Source organism: Trachypithecus francoisi, unplaced genomic scaffold, assembly GCF_009764315.1.
Source record: "Trachypithecus francoisi isolate TF-2019V2 unplaced genomic scaffold, Tfra_2.0 Lachesis_group5, whole genome shotgun sequence".
NCBI classification, from domain to species: domain Eukaryota; kingdom Metazoa; phylum Chordata; class Mammalia; order Primates; family Cercopithecidae; genus Trachypithecus; species Trachypithecus francoisi.
In genome coordinates, this window is record NW_022681470.1 from 147,473,228 (window position 1) to 147,498,474 (window position 25,247).

The window sequence follows — 25,247 nt, forward strand, 5'->3', positions numbered from 1 at the left end:
CAGGCTGGAGTGCAGTGGCCGGATCTCAGCTCACTGCAAGCTCCGCCTCCCGAGTTTATGCCATTCTCCTGCCTCAGCCTCCCTAGTAGCTGGGACTACAGGCGCCTGCTACCTCGCCTGGCTAATTTTTTTGTATTTTTAGTAGAGACGGGGTTTCACCGTGTTAGCCAGGATGGTCTCAATCTCCTGACCTCGTGATCCGCCCGTCTCGGCCTCCCAAAGTGCTGGGATTACAGGCTTGAGCCACCGCGCCCGGCCCATTGTGGACTTTTTTTGCATTCACTTTGATTTTTTAAAATACTGTGTTGTGGTATCTTTTTTTTTTTTTGAGATGGAGTCTCACTCTGCCACCCTGCTGGAGTGCAGTGGTGCCATCTTGGCTGACTGCAAGCTCTGCCTCCCGAGATCAAGCGATTCTCCTGCCTCAGCCTCCCGAGTAGCTGGGATTACAGGCGCCGCCACCACCATGCCCGGCTCAGTTTTGTATTTTTAGTAGAGACGGGGTTTTGCCGTGTTGGCCAGGAGGGTCTCGAACTCCTGACCTCAAGTGATCTGCCTGTCTCTGCCTTCGAGACCAGCCTGCCCAACATGGTAAAAACCTGTCTCTACTAGTTATACAAAAAAAAAAATTAGCTGGGCATGGTGGCACACATCTGTAGTTCCAGCTTCCTGGGAGGCTGAGGCAAGAGAATCGCTTTATCCCAGGAGGTGGAGGTTGCAGTGAGCTGAGATCACACCACTGCACTCCAGCCAGGGCGACAGACTGAGACTCTGTCTCAAAAGAAAAAATAAAATAAAGAGACTGGGCACGATGGCTCATGCCTGTAATCCCAGCAGTTTGGGAGGCTGAGGTGGGCAAATCACGAGGTCAAGAGATCGAGACCATCCTGGCTAAAACAGTGAAACCCCATCTCTACTAAAAAGACAAAAAATTCGCCGGGCGTGGTGGTAGGTGCCTGTAGTCCCAGCTACTCGGGAAGCTGAGGCAGGAGAATGGTGTGAACCCAGGAGGTAGAGTTTGCAGTGAGCTGAGATCACACCACTGCACTCCAGCCTGGGTGATAGAGTAAGACTCCGTCTCAAAAAATAATAATAATAAAATAAAAAGAATGCACTCAGTTTCGACAACAACAAAAGCAAGAAAGAAAGGAAAAGAAAAAATTACTTCCAAGGGCTCTAAGGAAATCCAAAGTGATGCCCCCAGTGCTTGAGGGAAGGCAGGAGAAATACAGAGGGTTTGGGTTCAGTGCTTCGGGATGGAGGCTTACTCATTGAAGCAGTGAGCGGCAGACACCAGCCACGTGGCACCGATGATGGTGGCCCCACAGAAGTGCTCCTTGTTCTCTCGAAGGCTGACTTGCCATGGAAACTCCCCCGGGGACGCTTCCACACCGCCCACGATCCTGCCGGCCATCCTCCAGGCAGGCTGCAAGCCACACTCTGCAAGACAGCAGGTCACCAGCCAGGACACCATGAAGGCAGGACCTCACCCTGAACTCCCAGAACCTGCATCTCTAAGTCTCTTGTCTACAGTCCCTGGGTTCAAAGAGATGCTTGGGGTCCCCTCCTTGGCTTCCCTGACTCTTCTGGGGTCTCCTCATCCCTCCCTCTTCAGTGCCTCTGGCTGCCCCATCCTGGCACGTAGGTTAAGCATCCAAGGTCATGCGCACCAGTGAGTGACAGAGAAAGGTCTCTATCTTAGCTGTGGGTAAGGGGCGATGACCGCACGTCCATGTTTGTATATGATATTGTGTCTCTCTGCTTATTTAGTCTACTTTTATGTCCTTCAGCAAAATTTTGTAATTCTATAATTATATATAATAATTATTGTCAGAGGCATGGCACATTTGTAAGTTTAGTCTTTGATATTTCATTTTTTGTCGCTATTGATCATGAAAGGGATTTTTTTTCCTTTGTATCTTCTAACCCATTATTACTGTATAAAGCAAAATGACAGTTTTTTTTTTTTAGATGGAGTTTTGCTCTGTACACCAGGCTGGAGTGCAATGGCATGATCTCGGCTCACTGCAATCTCCATCTCCCAGGTTCAAGGGATTCTCCTGCCTCAGCCTCCTGAGTAGCTGGGATTACAGGCACCTGCCACCATGCCTGGCTAATTTTTGTATTTTTGGTAGAGACAGGGTTTTGCCATGCTGGCCAGGCTGGTTTCGAACTCCTGACCTCAAGTGATCCACCCACCTTGGTCTCCCAAAGTGCTGGGATTACAGGCGTGAGCCACCACACCTGGCCTTTATTATTTTTTATTTATTTATTATTATTATTTTTTGAGACAGACTCTTGTTCTGTTGCCCAGGCTGGAGCGCAGTGGCGTGATCTTGGCTCACTGCAAGCTCTGCCTCCTGGGTTCACGCCATTCTCCTGCCTCAGCCTCCCAAGTAGCTGGGACTACAGGCACACACCACCATGCCTGTAATTTTTGTTGTAGTTTTTAGTAGAGACAGGGTTTCACCATGTTAGCTAGGATGGTCTCAATCTCCTGACCTCGTGATCCACCCGCCTCAGCCTCCCAAAGTGCTGGAATCACAGGCATGAGCTGTCATGCCTGGCCGACCTTTATTTTATATAGCTTTTTAGTCAATTTGTTGATTCATTTTATTTTATTATTTCAGCTTCTCTCCTTCTGTTTGGATATTGATTTATTTTAGATAGACAATGATTTCAAATGAATTAAGCTTTTCCTCTTCCTTCCCAATACTTAAACTGCTGTCCTTACCTTATTGCATGGGCTAGCATTGCTAGAAAAATGTTGGCTACTCTTCCAGCATTTTATTTTATTTATTTTTGAGACAGGGTCTCACTCTGTTATCCAGGCTGGACAGTGCAGTAGCGCAATCATAGCTTACCGCAGCCTCAATCTCCTGGGCTCAAGCGATCCTTCCACCTCAGCCTCCTGAGTAGCTGGGACCACAGGCACACACCACCACACTGGCTAATTTTTTTTTTTTTTTTTTTTTTTTTTGTAGAGATGAGGGTCTCACTATGTTGTCCAGGCTGGTCTCAAACTCCTGGCCTCAAGTGATCCTCCTGCCTTGGCCTCCCAAAGTGCTGGAATTACAGGTGTGAGCCACCATGCCCAGCTAATCTCTTCCAGCATTTTAATTGTCTCTTTCCATTGCTCAAATCCCTGTGGCCACATCCCACTACTTACAGGACAGAGCTCCAGTTCCTGGTATTCAAGACTTCCCAGGCTTTGGCCAGAACCTGTTCTCAGCCTGATACCTTCTCCCTCCTCTCCCCAGGCTTCTCCCCATCACACACCTGCGCTTTTCCTTTTCTCTGCTGTTTGCTCACATTTCTCCCCATACCACGGGTGCCCCCTTCTGTTCTCTGCCCAGCCCTCATAAATGCCAAGCCTGTGTGCCCGAGTGACGTAAGCACAGTGACCAGAGACCAGAGCCAGCAGCTGACCCTGGAAAAGGGAAAGGGCCCAGAGACCAGTCCGGACAGGCAGACTGACCACAGTGCACCTCATCGGACCCATCGGAGCAGTCCTCCTGGTCGTCACACTCCGGGTTCACCTTGGTCACACACTGGCTGTTCTGGCAGGAAAAGGAGTTCCCTGGACAGCGGCCTGAGGACAGAAAAGAATGAACTTTCTGACCGCATGCTACATCTCCCGGTTGCAGTAAGGCACCACTCTACACTTAGTACCCCCAGGGTATGAAAACACGGAAACTCTCTCTCTCCTTTTTTTTCCTTTTCTTTTTGTTTTTGTTTTTGAGATAGGTCTAGCTCTGTCACCCAAGCTGGAGTGCAGTGGTGCAATCACAGCTCACTGTAGCCTCTAACTCCAGGTTCAAGCAATCCTCCTGCCTTAGTCTCCTGAGTAGTTGGGACCACAGGTGCATGCCACCAGGCCAGACTATTTATTTTATTTATTTTATTTTATTTATTATTTTTTGAGATGTAGTTTCACTCTGTTGCCCAGGCTAGAGTGCAGTGGCACGATCTCAGTTCACCGCAGCCTCTGTCTCCTGGGTTCAAGTGATCCTCCTTCCTCAGCCTCCCAAGTAGCTGAGAGTACAGGCAATATGCCACTATGCCCAGCTCATTTTTATTACTTTTTTAAAACAATTTTTAAAATTATTTTCGGCTTTTAATTTTTTTTTTTTTTTTTTTTTTGAGACGGAGTCTCGCTCTGTTGCCCAGGCTGGAGTGCAGTGGTGCGATCTTGGCTCACTGCAAGCTCCGCTTCCCGGGTTCATGCCATTCTCCTGTCTCAGTCTCCCTTGTAGCTGGGACTACAGGCGCCCACCACCACGCCTGGTTAATTGTTTTTTGTATTTTTTAGTAGAGACGGGGTTTCACTGTGTTAGCCAGGATGGTCTCGATCTCCTGACCTCGTGATCCGCCCGTCTTGGCCTCCCAAAGTGCTAGGATTACAGGTGTGAGCCACCGCACCCAGCCTTAATTACTATTTTTGTAGAGATAGGGTCTTGCTATGTTGCCCAGGCTGGTCTCAAACTCCTGGCCTCAAGTGATCCTCCTGCCTCAGCCTCCCAAAGTGCTGGGATGACAGGTGTGAGCCACCACGCCTGGTCTTGATGCAGAGATTCTTTCTTTTTTTTTTTTTTCTTGAGACAGAGTCTCACTCTGTCGCCCAGGCTGGAGCACAGTGGCCGGATCTCAGCTCACTGCAGGCTCCGCCTCCCGGGTTTACGCCGTTCTCCTGCCTCAGCCTCCCTGCAGAGATTCTTGAAAGGAATCTTAGGAAACCTCTGTCAGTAACTGCAATCAGAGAAAAGGCCAGAGAGAAAAACATACCTGATTTTAAGTCTCTTTCTGCCATGGGTCCCTTATGTCTTCCTGCAACAAAACAGAGAAGATAGAAGCTCATTGAATAAGTGGTAAAACCCTCTAAACATGTCCTATTGGCTGAGTGCGCTGGCTCACACCTATAATCCCAGCACTTTGGGAGGCCGAGGCGGGCAGATCACTTGAGGTCAGGAGTTCAAGATCAGCCTGACCAACATGGTGAAACCCCATCTCTACTAAAAATACAAAAATTAGCTGGGTGTGGTGCCGGACATCTGTAATCCCAGGTACTTGGGAGGCTGAGGCAGGAGAATCACTTGAACCTGGGAGGCGGAGGTTGCAGTGAGCTGAGATCTGGCCACTGCACTCTAGCCTGGGCGACAGAGCAAGACTCCATCTCAAAAAAAAAAAAAAGAAAGAAGGAAAGAAAACGTCCTATTGCAGACAGGTAGTGGAGTAAAGTAAGCAGCTGCCCCGTCCACCCCAGAGTCACTTAAATTCTACCTTCGGTCAGTGAGGATGAAATCCACTTCAACACCGATTCTCAGTCTCACTAGGCCCATGGAGAGGACTCACTAGCCACAGGGCTCGGGCAGCCACCAAACTGCACGGGACCTGGAACCTCCCTATCGCCAAGGGAAGTTCTGTGAACACTGCAGCAGAGGTTATTAAGGCCTCAACCAACATGTTACGGTTGGTGGGGAGGGAATCATAAATGTTCTGTGCGTCAAAGTCAAGGTGACTAATCTTTTTTTTTTTTTTTTTTTTTTTTTAAAGACAGAGTCTCGCTCTGTCACCCAGGCTGGAGTGCAGTGGTGCAATCTCGGCTCCCTGCAACCTCCGCCCCACCAGGTTCAAGCAATTCTCTTGCCTCAGACTCCCGAGTAGCTGGGATTACAAGTGCCCACCGCTGCGCCTGGCTAATTTCTGTATTTTTAGTAGAGATGGGGTTTTACCATCTTGGCCAGGCTAGTCTTGAACTCCTGACCTTGTGATCCACCCGCCTTGGCCTCCCAAAGTGCTGGGATTACAAGCGTGAGCCACCACGCCCAGCAACAAATGGTCTGAACTTGCATCTGACTCTCCAGTCATGACCTGCTGCACTGTACAATTTTTTAGTTTTTAAAACCACTGCACTCCAACCTGGGCAACAGAGTGAGACCCTGTCTCAAAAAGAAAAGAAAAGAAAAGATTTACACTGTCTTTACAGAACAAGATGGCTGACCCCTGGTCCACACCATTAAGGCAAAGGCAATGTCAGTTTTTACATTTGTTTGTTTGCTTTTGAGACGAAGTTTCACTCTTTTTTCCCAGGCTGGAGTGCAATGGCACAATCTGGGCTCACTGCAACCTCCACCTCCCAGGTTCAAGCGATTCTCCTGCCTCAGGAGAATTCCGTGTAGCTGGGATGACAGGTCCACGCCACCATGCTCAACTAATCTTTGTATTTTTAGTAGAGATGGGGTTTCACCATATTGGCCAGTCTGGTCTCAACTCCTGACCTCAAGTGATCCGCCCGCCTTGGCTTCCCAAAGTGCTGGGATTACAGGCGTGAGCCACCGCGCCCGGCCAGTTTGTTTTCTTTTTATGGGAAGGGGTGATTATCAAAATGTATCTTGCAACGCCTGCCCCCCTCCAGCCTCCTCGTGATGGGGTTTCCGTCTCGGCTGCCCACTCACCTGTGAGCTCGGCCGACACAATCGTGCCATAGGCAGCCAGGGAGATGCTGCGCTCTTGCAGCCTTGCCTGGATCCCCCTCTGCAATAGCTCCTCCTCCAGGCCCAGGCTCAGCGTCTGGAGGGGTCTCAGCAGAAAGTGCAACTGGAAATGTACGAGGACACTGGAGTTCCCATCCCTACAGGTATGGAGGAGAGGCCCTTGGAGAGGGAGGGACTCCTCCCTGCTGGAATCTTCTAGAATTTTCCAAACTTTTCTGGAGTCCTCCAGAAACTCCCAGATGTCCACCAAGTTTCTGTCACCCAATGGAAGCTTCAACTCACCTGTAATTCAGCACCGTGCAACCCACGCAGCTTGCCTCTAACTCTGTCTTCTGAAAACTACTTACAAACTGCAACAGAAACAGGAACGGCAAACGTTGAGACCCACAGCGTGGGCACCCTGGCACTGCAGAGGCCTGTTGGTGTGGCAGGGAGCTGGAGAAGGGGTTGGTTTCATGGGAAAGCATTTCCTTTTATTTATTGTTTTAAATTTTAAAATTATTCACACCTGTAATCCCAGCACTTTGGGAGGCCAAGGAGGGCGGATCACAAGATCAGGAGTTTGAGACCAGCCTGGCCAACATGGTGAAACCCCATCTCTACTAAAAATACAACAAATTAGCTGGGCGTGGCGGTGGGTGCCTGTAGTCCCAGTTCCTCAGGAGGCTGAGGCAGGAGAATGGCGTGAACCCGGGAGGCGGAGCTTGCAGTGAGCCAAGATCGTGCCACTGCACTCCAGCCTGGGCGACAAAACGAGACTTCATCCCCCCCTCAAAAATTAAATTTTTATTTATATGTATGTATGTATGTATGTATGTATGTATGTATTTGAGACGCAGTCTTGCTCTGTCGCCCAGGCTGGAGTATAGTAGTGCAATCTCCACTCACCGCAACGTCCGTCTCCCAGGTCCAAGCGATTCTACTGCCTCAGCCTCCTAAGTAGCTGGGATTACAGGTGCCTGCCACCATGCCCAGCTAATTTTTTGTATTTTTAGTAGAAATAGGGTTTCACTATGTTGGCCAGGCTGGTCTCGAACTCCTGACCTAATGATCCGCCTGCCTCGGCCTCCCACAGTGCTAGAATTACAGTTGTGAGCCACCACACCCAGACTTAAGTGTTTTTAAATTTTTTATTGTTGTTGTTATTATTTTGAGATAGAGTCTTGCTCTGCCGCCTGGGGTGGAGTACAATGGCACAATCTTGGCTCACTGCAACTTCTGTCTCCCAGATTCAAGCAATTCTCCTGCCTCAGCCTCCCAAGTAGCTGGGATTACAGGCACACACCACCATGCCCGGTTAATTTTTTGTATTTTTTAGTGGAGACAGGGTTTCACTATGTTGGCCAGGCTGGTCTTGAACTCCTGACCTCATGATCCACCCACCTCAGCCTCCCAAATTGCTGGGGTGACAGGTGTAAGCCACTGCGCCAAGCCTGTTTTTTTAAATTATTTTTTGAGATGGAGTCTCGCTCTGTCACCCAGGCTGGAGTGCAATGGCGTGATCTCGGCTCACTGCAACTTCCACCTCTTGGGCTCAAGCAATCCTCCCTCTTCAGCCTCCCGAGTAGCTGGGATTACAGGCACACACCACCACACCTGGCTCATTTTTGTGTTTTTAGTAATGATGGGATTTTGCCACATTGCTCAGGCTGGTCTCGAACTCCTGACCTCAGGTGATCCACCCGCCTCGGCCTCCCTAAGTGCTGGGATTACAAATGGGAGGCACCCACATCGGTTCCCCTTTAGAATAAAATATAAAACGCTAAATGTGGAGGGCCGGGTGTGGTGGCTCACGCCTGTAATCCCAGCACTTTGGGAGGCCATGGCGGGAGGATCATTTGAGGTCAGGAGTTCGAGACCATCCTGGCCAACATGATGAAACCCCGTCTCTACTAAAAATACAAAAATCAGCTGGATGTGGTGGCGTGCACCTGTAATCCCAGCTACCTGGGAGGCTGAGGCAGGAGAATCGCTTGAACCTGGGCAGCAGGGGTTGCAGTGAGCCGAGATCGTGCCACTGTACTCCAACCTGGGCGACAGTGAGACTGCATCTCCAAAAAAAAAAAAAAAGAAAAAACCTCTAAATGTGGCCTAAAATCCCATGTGATCCTGTCCTCAGTGGACACAGCTCTGCCTTGCAGGTACCTGCCTTGACCACCTGGCCTCGTCCTGCCCCTCCCCCATGGCCTGGCCTCCCAGTCTCACAGCCTCCACCTCAGCCTCCTTGCCTCCGGCCTGCCTCCCTCCCACATGGAAAGCAGCTGCAGGTCCAAGCCCTGGCCACCCGCTTTTCCTCCCTCGCCCCCAAACACAGACCACCCTCACCAGTGCCTCCAGGGTAGGCGTCAGTGTGCGGTGATAGTCGGAGGCCTCCCGCCGCAAACTGCTGGCCCACCGGATTCCCTGCAGCTCGGCCGTGTGGTCCACGTGGACGCCCTGTGTAGAGAGGAAGGCTGGGGACAAGACCAGCGGCCGTGAGAGAGGCCACCTTTGGGGGCTCAGGCCTCCGCTGAGCTGCCGCCCGGGACCCGCCCTGTCTGTGCCCACACACCCTGGTAGTCACTCCTGACTTGCAGTGGCCAACGCCCCTGTGGCTGCCCTGAATAGCTCCTCACAGGGCTCTCCCTCAATTCCCGAAAGCATTCTGGTTTGGAGCTGAATTCTACAGCCACCCCCCCGGAGGTTCCCAGGTACAGTGCACAAGGTGGATGAGAGTCAGGTGAGCCCCAGACGCCCGTGCGTTTTCCTCGAAGGCAGGAAGAGGTCCTGCTTATGCCTGTCTCCCATGTCGTGCCTGGCCCAGGATCTGAGCTGACTTCAGGGAGTAACCGCTGGAATGGCATCAGGAGATGGTGAAATGACAGATCCCACCTCCTGCTGCAGGCACATGAGCACAGCTAGAGGCCATCCGGACTCTCCGGCCACAGGCCCATGAGGTCATCTTTAGAAACCACTGGTTGGTTGGTTGGTTTTGAGACAGAGTTTTGCTCTTGTTGCCCAGGCTGGAGTGCAATGGTGCGATCTCAGCTCACTGCAACCTCCGCCTCCCGGGTTCAAGTGATTCTCCTGCCTCAGCCTCCCGAGTAGTGCCTGGGACTACAGGCATGTACCACCACACCCAGCTAATTTTTGTATTTTTAGTAGAGACGGGATTTCTCCATGTTGGTCAGGCTGGTCTTGAACTCCTGACCTCAGATGATCCGCCAGCCTTGGCTTCTCAAAGTGCTGGAATTACAGGTGTGAGCCACTGCGCCCAACCTTGTTTGTTTTGAGATACGGTCTCGCTCTGTCACCCAGGCTGGAGTGCAGTGGTGTGATCTCGGCTCACTGCAACCTCTGTCTCCCGGGTTCAAGCGATCCTCCTGCCTCAGCCTCCTGAGTAGCTGGGATTACGGGCGTGCGCCACCGCACCTGGCTAGTTTTTTTGCATTTTTAGTAGAGACTGGGTTTCACCATGTTGGCCAGGCTGGTCTGGAATTCCTGACCTCAGGGGATCCGCCCACCTCAGCCTCACAAAGTGCTGAGATTACAGGTGTGAGCCACTGCGCCCAGCCTTAATTTTTGTATTTTTAGTAGAGATGAAGTTTCTTCATGTTGGCCAGGCTGGTCTGGAACTCCTGACCTCAGGTGATCTGCCTTCCTCGGCCTCCCAAAGTGCTGGGATGACAGGCAGAAAGCACTGGTTTTTAGCTGTTGCCTATGTTGTGCCCAAAATACAAAGTATAGCAAAAATAATGTCATAAAAAAATTCCTATGCTGAGTCAAGCAGCAGAAAAAATTCTAAATACAAACTACAAGAGTAACCACAGAAACCATGGGAGCACGAGTTTTGGTCAAAAATACGTTAAAACTACCAGAAGTGCACACCAGCAGCCCCCCCCCAAAAAGGCCATAATTACAACATTTAAAAGATGCAAATAGCAACCACGTAATCTGTGAAAGCTGGGCCCCAGTTCCGATTATCCTAAATGGATAGATATGCTAGATGGCTATTTACATAGTCACATATTCAGTAGATAGAATATTCTGAACCAATGCTAAAAACGGTATGTTTTCTCGTTCAAGAAACTAAAAATAGAGAAACACAAGCACGCTGGTGGGTGGACTGAATTGCCCCGCCTGTGTCTCAGCCTCACTCTGTAAGTCTCCACTCTGAAACAACTGCAGATTCAGGAAGTTGCAGAAATAGTTCAGAATGTCCCCCGCTCTCCACTCAGCCTCTCCTGACATCTCCAGCTAAAACGGTGAGCTGTTCGGGAAGGGCTGAATTCTCATGTTTATGTTTTAAAATGTCTTATTTCTTTGAGACAGGGTCTCTATTGTTCGGGCTTCAGTGTGGTGGTGCAATGACAGCTCACAGCAGCCTCGACCTCCTGGTCTCAGGTGATCCTCCTGCCTCAGCCTCCCAAGTAGCTGGGACCACAGGCGCCCGCCATTCGCCTGGCTGGCTGGCTTTCTCTCTCTCCCTCTCTCTTTCTCTCTCTCTCTCTCTGTTTCTTTCTCTCTTTCTTGACAGAGTCTCACTCTGTCGCCAGGCTGGAGTGCAATGGCATGATCTTGGCTCACTGCATCCTCCGCCTCCCAGGTTCAAGCGATTCCCCTGCCTCCGCCTCCTGAGTAGCTGGGACTACAGGTGCATGCCACCACGCCCGGCTAATTTTTTTTGTATTTTAGTAAAGACGGGGTTTCACCATGTTGGCCAGGATGGTCTCCATCTCCTGACCTCGTGATCTGCCCGCCTCAGCCTCCCAGACTGCTGGGATTACAGGCGTGAGCCACCGTGCTTGACCCTTTTTTTTTTTTTTTTTTAAATACAGGGTCTCACTCTGTTGCCCAGGCAAAAGTGCAGTGGCATGATATTGGCTCGCTGCAACCTCCATTTCCTGGGTTCAAGCAATTCTCCAGCCTCAACTTCCCGAGTAGCTGGGATTTCAGGCACGTGCCACTATGCCCAGCTAATTTTTGTATTTTTAGTAAAGACGGGGTTTCACCATATTGGCCAGGCTGGTCTCGAACTCCTGACCTCGTGATCTGCCCACCTCAGGCTCCCAAAGTGGTAGGATTACAGGTGTGAGCCACCGCGCCTGGCCCTGGCTAATTTTTTGTGTTTTTTGTAGAGACAGTTTCGCCATGTTGCCCAGGTTGATCTGGAACTCCTGGGCTCAAGCAATCCTCCCGCTTCAGCTTCCCAGAGTCCTGGGATTACAGGTGTGAGCCCCCGCGCTTGGCATCATTTTCTTTTTCTCTCTCATTTATTTATTTATTTATTTTTATTTTTTGAGATGGTGTTTTTCTCTTGTTGCCTAGGTTGGAGTGCAATGGCGCAATCTCGGCTCACTGCAACCTCTGCTTCCCAGGTTCAAGTGATTCTCCTGCCTCAGCCTCCAAAGTTGCTGGGATTACTGGCACCCACCACCACGCCTGGCTAATTTTTTTGATTTTTAGTAAAAACGGGGTTTCACCATGTAGGCCAGGTTGGTCTCGAACTCCTGACCTCATGTGATCCACCCGCCTCGGCCTCCCAAAGTGCTGGGATTACAGGCGTGAGACACCACGGCCGGCTATTTTTTATTTTTTATTTTTTATTTTTTATTTTTTATTTTTTGGGAGACGGAGTCTTGCTCTGTCGCCCGGGCTGGAGGGCAGTGGCCAGATCTCAGCTCACTGCAAGCTCCGCCTCCCGGGTTTACGCCATTCTCCTGCCTCAGCCTCCGGAGTAGCTGGGACTACAGGCACCCACCACCTCGCCCGGCTAGATTTTTGTATTTTTTTGGTAGAGACGGGGTTTCACCGTGTTCGCCAGGATGGTCTCGATCTCCTGACCTCGTGATCCGCCCGTCTCGGCCTCCCAAAGTGCTGGGATTACAGGCTTGAGCCACCGCGCCCGGCCCTATTTTTTTATTTATTTATTTTTATTTATTTAGTGTTTTTTTTTTTTTTTTTGAGACGGAGTCTCGCTCTGTCGCTGGGGCTGGAGTGCAGTGGCCAGATCTCAGCTCACTGGAAGCTCCGCCTCCCGGGTTCCCGCCATTCTCCTGCCTCAGCCTCCGGAGTAGCTGGGACTACAGGCGCCTGCCACCTCGCCCGGCTAGATTTTTGTATTTTTTTGGTAGAGATGGGGTTTCACCGTGTTCGCCAGGATGGTCTCGATCTCCTGACCTCGTGATCCTCCCGTCTCGGCCTCCCAAAGTGCTGGGATTACAGGCTTGAGCCACCGCGCCCGGCCTATTTTTTATTTTTTATCAGAGTGTCACTCTGTCTCCCAAGCTGGAGTGCAGTGGTGTGATCATAGCTCACTGCAGCTCAAACTGTTGGGCTCAAGCAATCCTCTCTCCTCAGTCTCCTGAGTAGCAGGGACTACAGGCACGTACAACCACTCATTTTCATTTAAAACATTTTAAAATTTTAAATACTTCTTGTTTTTATTATTTAATTTTTTGTGGAGACAGGGTCTTGCTATGTTGCCCAGGCTGCTCTCAGACTCCTGGGCTCAGGTGATTATCCTGCCTCAGCCTCCCAGAGTGCTGGAATTACAGGTGTGAGACACCGCACCCGGCCTTAAGTGGTTCTGAAAAGACTTCCAGCACTGGCCAACATGGCAAAACCCCGTCTCTACTAAAAATACAAAAATTACCTGGGCACAGTGGCGTGTACCTGTAATCTCAGCTACCTGGGAGACTGAGGCAGGAGAATTGCTTGAACCCGGGTGGTGGAGGTTGCGGTGAGCTGAGATAGTGCCATTGCACTCTGTCACACCTGGGAGACAGAGAATGAGACTCCATCTCAAAACAAAACAAAACAAAAGACTTCCTGTGGTTTCAGGGGGGTGCTGATGGGAATTATATCTATCCGTTTTTCCCAAAATGTATTTGTTAGAATGTAGATGAGAAACTCTGCCCTGCCCCTGCCTCTTACTAGTGTGTGGACGAACACACACACACACACATCCATGCACACATACACACGGAGACACACACATGCATGCACACACAAACGCATGCCGATGAACACGTGTGCACCATGCACACCCTCATGCACACACAAATACACTCACAGGAGGAACCCAAATTATGTTGCACTTGGGGCCCATGGCCACTAGAGGGCCTCAGTCAGACGTGTCTGGCTCTGGGAGTTTGAGAAGTTCCACAAATACCAAAAAAAAAAAAAAAAAAAAAAAAATTAGGAGGATTCTCAAAGGATCTCCAACTTACTATTTTGCCACACAAGAGCATTTCTCCACAAATTACTGTTTATTATAATCATTTAAATGTTAAAACTAACTTTTTTTTTTTTTTTAAGCTAGAGTTGCTCTGCCACCCAGGCTGGAATGCAAGGGCATGATCTTGGCTCACTGCAACCTCTACCTTCTGGGTTCAAGCAATTCTCCTGCCTCAGCCTCCCAAGTAGCTGGGATTACAGGCATGTACCACCATGCCCAGCTATTTCTTTTCCTCCCCCACCCCCGTCCCCTCTCTCTCTTTCTCTTTTTTTTTGTATTTTTAGCAGAGATGGGGTTTCACCATGTTGGTCAGGCTGGTCTCGAACTCCTGACCTCATGATCTGCTCATCTCGGCCTCCCAAAATGTTGAGATTACAGGTCTGAGCCACGGTGCCTGGCCTTATTTTTTATTATTATTTTTTGAGATAGGGTCTCACTCTGTTACCCAGGCTGGAGTGCAGTGGTGCGATCTCAGCTCACTGCAACCACTGCTTCCTGGGTTCAAGTGATTCTCCTGCCTCAGCCTCCTGAGCAGCTGGGACTACAGGCGCCACCATGCCTGGGTAATTTTTTGTATTTTCTGTAGAGGCAGGGCTTTATCATGTTGCCCAGACTGGTCTCAAACTCCTGGGCTCCGATGGTCCTTCCGCCTCAGCCTCCCAAAGTGCTGGGATTACAGGCGGGAGCCACCACACCCAACCAAATTGCTTGGTTTTATAAAAATCCTTTTGGGTATTTTGCTGATTTGCCAAAATTTAAAACAAGATCACTTCCCTGTCTGTGTTTCTCTGTCATCCCAGCTGTGAAAACTTCCTTTGAGAGCGTCTTTAGTTGGGAAAACTGACGCACGCAGGAACTCACCCACTCCACTCCACGCCCACCCGCCTGACCTAGGGCAGCCTTCATTTCCACACCTAGACACTGCCTTTTAATTCTAAGATGGTCATGGAGACACCATCAAGTCACTTCCTTTGCACACGTCCCCTTGTTTTGTGAACCCAGCCAATCCCATAGTCACTTACCCAAAAGGACTCCTAGGGTGAGGATGACAAGGCTGGTGGCCACCACACCAATGGTGGCCGCTCGACAGCACGCAGCATCTGGAGTGGGGATTTCCTTGGTTGTCCTGGGCACGAGGTGTACGTCAGCCACGGTAGACTCCATGGCTCAGAGACACGCAGACAGCGAGCTGGATGCCACACAGCAAGACAGAAACATGGGGTCAAAGGCTGAAGGCACTTCTCTTCCCATAAGCAAGGGTTGCAACTATGCCCTTAAAAACGGCCGGGTGCGGTGGCTTATGCCTGTAATCCCAGCATTTTGGGAGGCTGAGGTGGGCGATCATTTGAGGTCAAGAGTTCCAGACCAGCCCGGCCAACATGGTGAAACCCCATCTCTACTAAAAATACAAAATTAGCCAGGCATGTTGGTGCACGCCAGTAATCTCAGTTACTTGGGAGGCTGAGGCAGGAGAATCACTTGAACCCGGGAGGAAGAGGCTGCAGTGAACCGAGATCGTGCTACTGCACTCCAGCCTGGGTGACAGAGCAAGACTCCGCTTCCAAAAAAAAAAAAAGAAGAAGAAGAAGACCAGATGCGGCACTTTGGGAGGCCGAAGTGGGTGAATCACTTGAGGTCAAGAGTTTGAGACCAGCCTGGCCGACATAGTGAAACCCTGTCTCTACTAAAAATACAAAAAATTGGTTAGGCATTATGGTGCGTGCCTGTAATCCCAGCTACTCAGGAGGCTGAGGCAGGAGAATCGCTTGAACCCAGGAGGCAAAGGTTGCAGTGAGCTGAGATTGTGCCACTGCACTCCAGCCTGGTGACAGAGCGAGACTGTCTCAAAAAATGAAAAAAACAACAAGGTGGAAGTGACTGCTGTCTGGGCCGCTGTGTGAGGGTGAGGGGTTCCCGTGGGTCGCTGGGGTCCACTGCTATAAAGAATAAGTCTGAGGTTCCCATAGCTGCTGGAAAAAAGGACCCCACACTTGGGGCTTAGAGGAACACTGAGTTATTGGCCAGGCATGGTGGCTCACACCTGTAATCCTAGCATTTTGGGAGGCTGAGACAGGAGGATTGCTTGAGCCCAGGAGTTTCAGACCAGCCTGGGCAATATAGTGAGACCCCATCTCCACAGAAAACAAACAAAAATTAGCCAGATGTGGTGGCTCACGCCTGTAATCCTAGCCACTCAGGAGGCTGAGACAGGAGGATCGCTGGAGCCCAAGAGGTGGAGGCTGCAGTGAGCTGTGATCACACCACTGTACTCCAGCCTGGGTGACAGAGCCAGACCCTGTCTCGAAAAATTTAAAAATGGAATACTGATTTATTATCTCACAGTTCTGAAAGTCAGAAGCCTGAGATCCATCTTACAGGGCTCATCATCAAGCTGTGGGCAGGCCTGGGCCCTCCTGGGGGCTTGGGAGAATCCGTTTCCCACCTTTCCCAGCGTCTAGAGGCTCAGGCCCCCTTCCTCCCCCTTCACAGCCACAGTGCAGCCTCTTCCAGTCTCTCTCTGACTCTCACCCTCCTGTCTCCTTTTTTTTGAGACAGAGTGTTTCTCTGTTGCCCATGCTGGAGTGCAGTGGTGTGATCACAGCTCACTGCAGCCTCCACCTCCAGGGCTCAAGCGATCCTCCCACCTCAGCCTCCTAGTAGCTGGGACCACATGTGTGTGCCACTACGCCCGGCTAATCTATTATTTTGTAGAGAAGGAGTCTTCCTGTGTTGCCCAAGCTGGTCTCAAACTCCTGACCTCACGCAATCCTCCCATCTCAGCCTCCCAAAGCGCTGGGATTACAGGCGTGAGCCACCGCGCCCAGCCTGCGTGCCATCTTTCGAAGGGAGGAGAATCAAAGAATTTGTAACCACAGACTCTTTTTCTGTCACACTCGTCAACAACTCCTGTTGGCTCAGTGTTCAAAACAGATTCCTAATCCAGTCATTCCTCACCATCTGTGCAGCTACGGCTCTGGACAGGCCACCAGCACAGGCCACCAGCATCCCCTCTGCAGGGACTGGCCTCTTTCCTCCCTCCCTTGCCCCTTTATGAGCCGGTCACAGCAGTTAAGGTGCCTTTGAAATGTTCATCAGATTACATCATCCCTGGCCACACACACATCAAATCCCTCCAGCAGCCTAAAACCCAGAGTTCTCCTCCTGACCTTCACGCATCATCCCTGATTTTTTTTTTTTTTTAAGAGAGTCTCTGTTGCCCAGACTGGAGTGTTCTGGTGTGATCTTGGCTCACTGCAACTTCAAATGTCCAGGCTTAAGCGATCCTCCTACCTCAGCCTCCCATAGCTGGGACCACAGGTGTGCACCACCACGCCAGCCTCATTTTTCTATCTTTCTATCTACCTACCTGCCTGCCTGCCTATCTGTCTGTCTGTCTGTGTCTATCTACCTACCTGCCTGCCTGCCTATCTTTCTATCGATCGATCGATCGATCGATCGAGATGGAGTCTCGCTCTTGTCGCCCAGGCTGCCGTGCAGTGGCACAATCTCGGCTCGCTGCAACCTTTGCCTCCCGGGTTCAAGCGATTCTCCTCCCTCAGCCTCCCCAATAACTGGGATTACAGGTGCCCAGTACCACGCTCAGCTACTTTTTATATTTTTAGTAGAGAGGGCGTTTCGCCATGTTGGCCAGGCTGGTCTTGAACTCCTGACCTCAGGTGATCCACCCATCTCAGCCTCCCAAAGTGCTGGGATTACAGGTGTGAGCCACCACGCCCAGTCCCACTTTTCTATTTTTTGTAGAGAGGGGATCTTGCTATGTTGCCCGGGCTGGTTTTGAACTCCTGACCTCAGGCAACCTTCCCTCCTCAGCCTCCCAAAGTGCTGGGACCATAGCTGTGCTGTGCAGTGTCACAATCTCGGCTCACTACAACCTCCACCTCTCAAGTTCAAGTGATTCTCATGTCTCAGTCTCCCAAGTAGCTGGGACCACAGGTGCACGCCATCACACCTGGGTAATCTTTGTATTTTTAGTAGAGACAGGGTTTCACCATATTGGAAAGGCTGGTCTGAAACTCCTGGCCTCCTGCCTTGGCCTCCTCAAGTGCTGGGATGACAGGCGTGAGCCATGGCTCCCGGCCGGCAGTAAATATTTTCATACTCACAAGGCAGTCAGGACTATGTCCCTTAACTCTGCCATTATCACACTAAAGCAGCCAACCACATGTAAAGAATTAGACACAACTATGTTCCCATCACACTTTATGGACACTAAAATTTAAATCCTGGCTGGGCGCAGTGGCTCACGCCTATAATCCCATCTCTTTGGGAGGCTGCAGCAGGACAATCGCTTGAGTCCAGGAGTTTGAGACCAGCCTGGGCAACATAGTAATACCCCATGTTGACAGAAAGTAAAAATTAAATTAGCTGGGTGTGGTGGGGTGCGTAGCTGGGATCCCAGCTACTCAGGAGGCTGAGGTGGGAGGACTGCTTGAGCCCAGAAGGTTGAGGCTGCAAGGACCTGTGATCACACCACGGCACTCCAGGCTGGGTGCAGAGCGACACCCAGTCTCCAGTAATAATAATAAAATGCAGAAATAATTCTTAGATTGGTGGGCTGTATAAAAACAGGGGAAGGACTAGATCTGGCTCTGGCCCACAGGATGTGGCTTCCTGACCCCGGAATAGATACGTAATCTTTTTTATTTTTTAGACACAAGGTCTTGCTCTGTCACCCAGGCTGGAGTGCAGTGGTGCGATCATAGTTCACTGCAGCCTTGACCTCCCAGGCTCAAACGATCCTCCTGCCTTAGACTCCAGAGTAACTAGGCCCACAGACGTGCTACCACATCCAGTTAATTTTTTTTATTCTTTGTAGAGATGGGGTCTCACTATGTTGTCCAGTCTGGCCTTGAACTCCTGGCCTCCAGTGATCCTCCTGCCTCAGCCTCTAGGTGTGAGCCGCTGAACCCGGCCACCTCTCCGGTCGTTTATAATAATTTGCCAATCCCCGTTCCGGGCGATCTCCCACTGATCGGTTATCACTAAGGCTTTGAAACGTAAGAGGATTTACAGACATGAGTCCCAGAACACAGCCAGGTGGCAGCCGTGTACAACGGCGACACCATGACCTTCATCTGTGCTCCTGCCGCTTTCAGTCTCATTGGAGCAGGGGATTCACCCAGCGTTTCCATGAGAAACTGCCTGTGTCGCATGGATCCCTAAGCAGAACTGGGCAGCTGTCGGCCCCTGAGGGATGTGTAACGGGACACCTGGGACAGGCAGATTCCACCGGGAACACCAGGATCCTACCTCCTGGGATTCACGCCCTTTGTGACCCCTTCTCATCAAGGGATGGGCCAAGGTAGCCACGGTGGCCTCAGGTAATCCGCCCGCCTCGGCCTCCCAAAGTGCTGGGATTATAGGATTACAGGTGTGGGCCACCACGCCTGGTCTTTTCTTTTCTTAGGCTGGAGTGCAAGTGACACGATCTCAGCTCACTACAACTTCTGCTCCCGGGTTCAAGCAGTTCTCCTGCCTCAGCCTCCTGAGTAGCTGGGATTACAGGTGCATGCCACCACGCCCGGCTAATTTTTTTGTTTGTTTATGTTTTTGAGATGGAGTCTCGCTCTGTCACCCAGGCTGGAGTGCAGTGGTGTGATCTCAGCTCACTGCAAGCTCCGCCTCCCGGGTTCACACCATTCTCCTGCCTCAGCCTCCCGAGCAGCTGGGACTACAGGTGCCCGCCACCACACCCAGATAATTTTTTGTATTTTTAGTAGAGACGGGGTTTCACCATGTTAGCCAGGATGGTCTCAATCTCCTGACCTCATGATCCACCTGCCTCAGCCTCCCAAAGTGCTGGGATTACAGGCGTGAGTCACCGTGCCCGGCCACGCCCAGCTAATTTTTGTACTTTCAGTAGAGATGGGGTTTCGCCATGTTGGCCAGGGTGGTCTCGAGCTCCTGACCCCAGGTGATCTGCCCGCCTCGGCCTCCCAAAGTGCTGGGATTACCGGCGGGAGCCACCACACCTGGTTCCCTAGCTTCCATTCTTTTACACTCGTGAGACCCCAACAGACCTTAACCTCAAACTCTGCATGTTCTCAGCCTGCGGGGACGCATTTCTCTCCAGAGGGGTGAATCACCTCCACATTTTCTGCAAAGGTGGATCTCATTGCCTCCCCTCCGCCTCAGCTCCCCTGGGTGTCCACTGTGTGGGAGGAGAATGATCCTTGCCTGGCCTCCAACACACTTTTCCCCATGAGAAACCCACAGAAAAGGAAGCTGGGGGAACAATGCCATTCTGTTTCCCCAGGTGGGGTCCCCTGCACATGCCCACGTGGCCAAGGGCTTCTCTGGAGGGAGTGGAGTTGCTCTGGACGCCTGTGGGGATGAAAACCAGGCCTGGGTGGGCAGGTAAGATACAGAACACCCCATGCAGCTTGAGTTTCAGATAATCAAACATCCTTTTGTAGCCTAAGTGTGTCCCTGGGATGGTTAACTCTATGCGATACCTTGGCTGGGCTTTGGTTGTTTGGTCAAACATTATTTTAGCTATTGCTGCGAAGGTAAGTTTTAGATACAATTAACATCCATTTATTTATTTTTATTGTTTTGAGATGGGGGTCTCACTCTGTTACCCAGGCTGGAGTGCAGTGGTGTGACCATAGCTCACTGCAGCCTCCACCTCCTGGACTCAAGCGATCCTCCCACCTCAGCCTCTGGAGTAGCTGGAATATGGATGTGTACCACTACAGTAGCTAAGTTAAAAAAGTTTCTTTGTAGAGTCAGGGTGCAGTGGCTCACGCCTGTAATCCCAGCACCTTGGGAGGCCGAGATGGGAGGATCACTGGAGCCCAGAGCTCAAGACCAGCCTGGGTCACGTAGGGAGACCCAGTCTCTAAGAAAATTTTTTAAATCATAATTTTTTTTTGTAGCGATGGGGTCTTGCTATGTTGCCCAGGCTGGTCTGGAACTACTGGCTTCAAGCCATCCTCCTGCCTCAGCCTCTCAAAGTGCTGGGATTATGGGTGTGAACCACTGCATCCAGCCCAATTAACTTTTTTTTTTTTTTTTTTTGGAGACAGATTCTTGCTCTTTTGCCAGGCTGGAGTGCAGTGGCACAATCTCGGCTTACTGCAACCTCCACTTCCCAGGTTCAAGGGATTCTCCTGCCTCAGCTTCCCAAGTAGCTGGAATTACAGGTGCCTGCCACCATGCCTGGCTAATTTTTGTATTTTTAGTAGAGATGAAGTTTCACCATGTTGGCCAGGCTGGCCTGGAATTCCTGACCTCAAGTGATCCACCTGCCTCGGCCTCCCAAAGTGCTGGGATTAGAGGCATGAAACATTTAAATCAGTAGATATTGAATAAAGCAGTAATGTAGTGGGCCTCACCCAATCAGTTGAAGGCCTTAAAAGACTGAGGTTCCCCAGGAGGACGAAAATCTGCCTCCAGATGGTCTTTAGGCTTGAGACTGCAGCATCGGCTCTTCCCAATGCCTCCAGCCCGCCCTGCAGATTCCAGACCTGCAGCCCCTCAGTGGTGTGAGCCAAATCCTTAAAATAAATCTCAATCTGTGTGTGCATGTGTGTGTATGTGTGTGCATGTGTGCGTCTGTGTGTGCATGTATGTGCATGTGTGGGTGCATGTGTGGGTCTGTATCTGTGTGCATGTGTGTCTGTGTGCATCCGTGTGTGTGTGTGTGCATGTGTGCGTTTGTGTGTGCATGTGTGGGTCTGTGTGTGCGTGTGCATCTGCGTGTGCGTGCGTCTGTGTGTGCATGTGTCTGTGTGTGTGCACGTGTGTGTATGTGTGCGTCTGTGTGTGCATGTGTGGGTCTGTGAGTGCGTCTGTGTGTGCATGTGTGTGTCTGCGTGCATGCATGTGTACATCTGTGTGTGTGCATGTGTGGGTGTGTGTGCATGTGTGGGAGGCCGAGGCAGGGGCGGTGGGGAGCGAGGCAGGGGCGGTGGGGAGCGAGGCAGGGGCGGTGGGGAGCGAGGCAGGGGCGGTGGGGAGCGAGGCAGGGGCAGTAGAGAGAGAGGCGGGGTGGCATGGAGCGAGAATATCTGTATCTGTGTGTGTGTGCATCTGTGTGTGTGTGTTTGTGTGCATTTACGCATCTGTGTGTATGTGTCTGTGTATCCACTCATTTGGTCCTGTCTCTCTGGAGAATTCTGTCCCTAATCTGTATTTTAGTATGTCTCTCTCATGCGAAATTCGGGACATTCTCCTACTAAAAAAATGTTTTGGCCGGGCGCGGTGGCTCACGCCTGTAATCCCAGCACTTTGGGAGGCCGAGGCGGGCAGATCCTCTGACATCAGGAGTTTTGAGACTAGCCTGGCCAACATGGTGAAACCCCCTCTCTACCAAAACTACAAAAATTAGCTGGTGCATGCCTGTAATTCCAGCTTCTTGGGAGGATAAGGCAGGAAAATCACTTGAACCCCAGAGGTAGAAGTTGCAGTGAACACTCCAACCTGGGTGACACAGAGTGAGACCCTGTTTAAAAAAAAAAAAGTTTTGGTTGTTAATCTGAAATTCTGGCTGGGTGCTGTGGCTCATGCCTCTTATCCCAACACTCTGGGAGGCTGAGGCAGGTGGATCACCTGAGGTCAGGAGTTCGAGACCAGCCTGACCAACAGTGAAACCCCATCTCTAGTAACCCCATCTCTACTAAAAATACAAAATTAGCTGGGCGTGGTGGCAAATGCCTGTAATCCCAGCTACTCAGGAGGCTGAGGCAGGAGAATTGCTTGAACCTGGGAGTAGGAGGTTGCGGTGAGCTGAGATCGTGCCAATGTACTCCAGCCTGAGCAAAGAGAGCAAAACTCCATCTAAAAAAATAATAATAATACAAAAATTAGCCAGGCATGATGTTGCATACCTGTAGGCCCAGCTACACGGGAGCCTGAGACAGGTCGGTCTCTTGAAGCTGGGAGGCAGAGGTTGCAGTGAGCCGAGATTGCGCCACTGCACTCAAGCCTGGGTGACGGAGCGAGACTCTGTCTCAAAATAATGAAAGAATGAATAAATACAGGTCTGAAATTCTAATGTCTCCGAGTGTGCCGAATGTTTCACTGTTGAGTCTGGCAACCCTGTGCTGGGGCCCAGCCAGAATCTTCCCTCCTCAGGGGAACGTGTCCCTCTGGGAAGGGCCACTCCATGCCTGGCCATCCAGAGCCAACGAGAAAGGAGAGATGTAGCGGGATTGATGGGGAGTGAGGCAGGGGCGGCGGGGATCGAGGCAGGGGCCACCAGTGGGGAGCGAGGCAGGGGCAGTGGGGAGCGAGGCAGGGGCGGTGGGGAGCGAGGCAGGGGCGGTGGGGAGCGAGGCAGGGGCAGTAGAGAGAGAGGCGGGGTAGCATGGAGCGAGGCAGGGGCAGTGGAGAGAGAGGCGGGGCGGCATGGAGCGAGGCAGGGGCAGTGGGGATCGAGGCGGGGCGGTGGGGAGTGAGGCAGGGGCGGTGGGGAGCGAGGCAGGGGTAGCACGGAGCGAGGCAGGGGTAGTGGGGAGCGAGGCAGGGGCAGCGGGGCAGGGGTAGCATGGAGCGAGGCAGGGGTAGTGGGGAGCGAGGCAGGGGCAGTGGGGAGCGAGGCAGGGGTAGCATGGAGTGAGGCAGGGGTGGCCGGCAGTGAGGCCGCACCACACTTTCCGTTTACTCTTACACTTGAGTTGAACGGCCTTGAGAGGAGCCAGAATCACTTGATGGATGGTTTAGAGACAAAAGACACCAAGATTCCCTTCTGTGATTAGAGCTGGAAAAGGCACATTTAGAGCATGAGCTCACTCCCCCACATACACACCCACACACTGCGTTCATTCAACCCCCACTGCCTCTGCTGACCCTGCCCCGCGGGTTTTCTGAGGATTCCTGTGTTCTCTAAATGGTCTTGTCATCACCATCATTGGTTCACAGAAAGGACTCCACGGCTATTTAACATCAAATATAGAAGGGCCATTCATTTCAGTCTCCATCCAGCCAACCTTTACGATGGGCCACGTCTGGCTGTGTTGTACCCTGAATGAGACAGATACGATTCTCTGAGCTCAGAGAGCTTACATCTGAATGGAAGAGGCCCAGATCCATTAACACGATGCTCCAAGGATGGCTCAAAACTAGAAGCACAACCAGGAACTTCGAATCTATATACAGGGGTCTTTGATTTAGACAGGCGGTCAGGGGACAGTTTTCCGAGAGAGTGATGAGTTATCCAAGTTCGGAAAGATAAATAGGAATTGAGTAAGTATCCAGTGGAAGGAATGGATTCTACATGGCAGGGATAAAGTATCTAGAATCCCTGTGGCAGGAGCAAGGAAGTCAAGACTAATGTAGATAAAGTGTATCAGTCAGCTACTGCTGTGTAACAAATCAGCACAAACTTAGCAGCTGCCAACAACATGCACTTGTTACTTCCTCATTTCCTGGGGTCAGGATTCTGACAGGATTTAGCTGGGTCTTCTGCTCAGGGTCTCATGATGCTGCAACCCAAGTGTTAGCTGGGCTGCATTCTCAACTGAGGCTCGACTGGGGAAGAATCCACTGTTTTTTTGTTTTTTTGGTGGAGTCTTGCTCCATCACTCAGGCTGGACTGCAGTGGCACAATCTTGGCTCACTGCAACCTCTGCCTCTCAGATTCAAGCAATTCTGCTGCCTCAGCCTCCCCAGTAGCTGGGATTACAGACACACGCCACCATGCCTGGCTAATTTTTTCTTTTTCTTTTTCTTTTTTTTTTTTAAGTAGAGATGGGGTTTTGTCATGTTGACCAGGCTGGTCTTGAACTCCAGACCTCAAATGATCCGCCCACCTTGGCCTCCCAAAGTCCTGGGATTACAGGCATGAGCCACTTCACCTGGCTTTTTTTTTTTTTTTTTTGATAGGGTTTCACTCTGTGGCCCAGGCTAGAGTGCAGTGGCACAATTGTAGCTCATTGCAGCCTTGAATTCTTGGGCTTAAATGATCCTCTTGTGTCAGTCTCATGAGTCTCTGCATGATTCTCCCACTAAGTGGGAGCTGAGAGCATAAAGTCATACAACTACACCAGCAAGGTCCAACATGGCAGCCACTGGCCCCATGTGGCTATTAAAACTAAAGTTAATTACAACCGGCCAGGTGCAGTGGCTCATGCCTGTAATCCCAGCACCGCGGGAGGCTGAGGCACTATGGGAGGCTGAGCACTATAGGAGTTCGAGACCAGTCTGGGCAACATAGTAAGACCCCATCTCTATAAAACACAGAAAAATTAGCTGGGCGTGGTGGCGGTGGCACACACCTGTAGTCCCAGCTACTCAGGAGGCTGAGGATCTGTGAGCCAAGGAGGTTGAGACTGCAGTGAGGCATGATTGTGCCACTGCACTTGAGATGGGCAAGAGAAAAGAAAGAGAGAGAGAGACGAGAGAGAGAGAGGCCGGGCGCAGCGGCTCATGCCTGTAATCCCAGCACTTTGGGGGGCCGAGGCGGGAGGATCACGAGGTCAGGAGATCGAGACCATCCTGGCTAACTCGGTGAAACCCCGTCTCTACTAAAAATACAAAAAATTAGCCGAGCGTAGTGGCAGGCGCCTGTA

At 51.1% G+C, this 25,247-nt stretch overlaps 1 protein-coding gene across 1 annotated transcript in view; it reads right to left on the minus strand.

Annotated features, from left to right (window-relative positions):
- The window catches only part of TMPRSS9 (transmembrane serine protease 9), a 63,306-nt gene that overhangs the window by 19,989 nt on the left and 18,070 nt on the right, over positions 1 to 25,247 (minus strand). The window contains exons 2-8 of the mRNA XM_033199866.1: positions 14,736 to 14,902; positions 8,820 to 8,947; positions 6,777 to 6,844; positions 6,456 to 6,631; positions 4,786 to 4,827; positions 3,479 to 3,592; positions 1,269 to 1,440 (exon numbers count right to left, since the gene is read on the minus strand). Of these exons, the coding sequence (XP_033055757.1) occupies positions 1,269 to 1,440; positions 3,479 to 3,592; positions 4,786 to 4,827; positions 6,456 to 6,631; positions 6,777 to 6,844; positions 8,820 to 8,947; positions 14,736 to 14,877 (842 nt within the window). The 5' untranslated portion in view covers positions 14,878 to 14,902. The remainder of the gene's footprint in view (positions 1 to 1,268; positions 1,441 to 3,478; positions 3,593 to 4,785; positions 4,828 to 6,455; positions 6,632 to 6,776; positions 6,845 to 8,819; positions 8,948 to 14,735; positions 14,903 to 25,247) is intronic.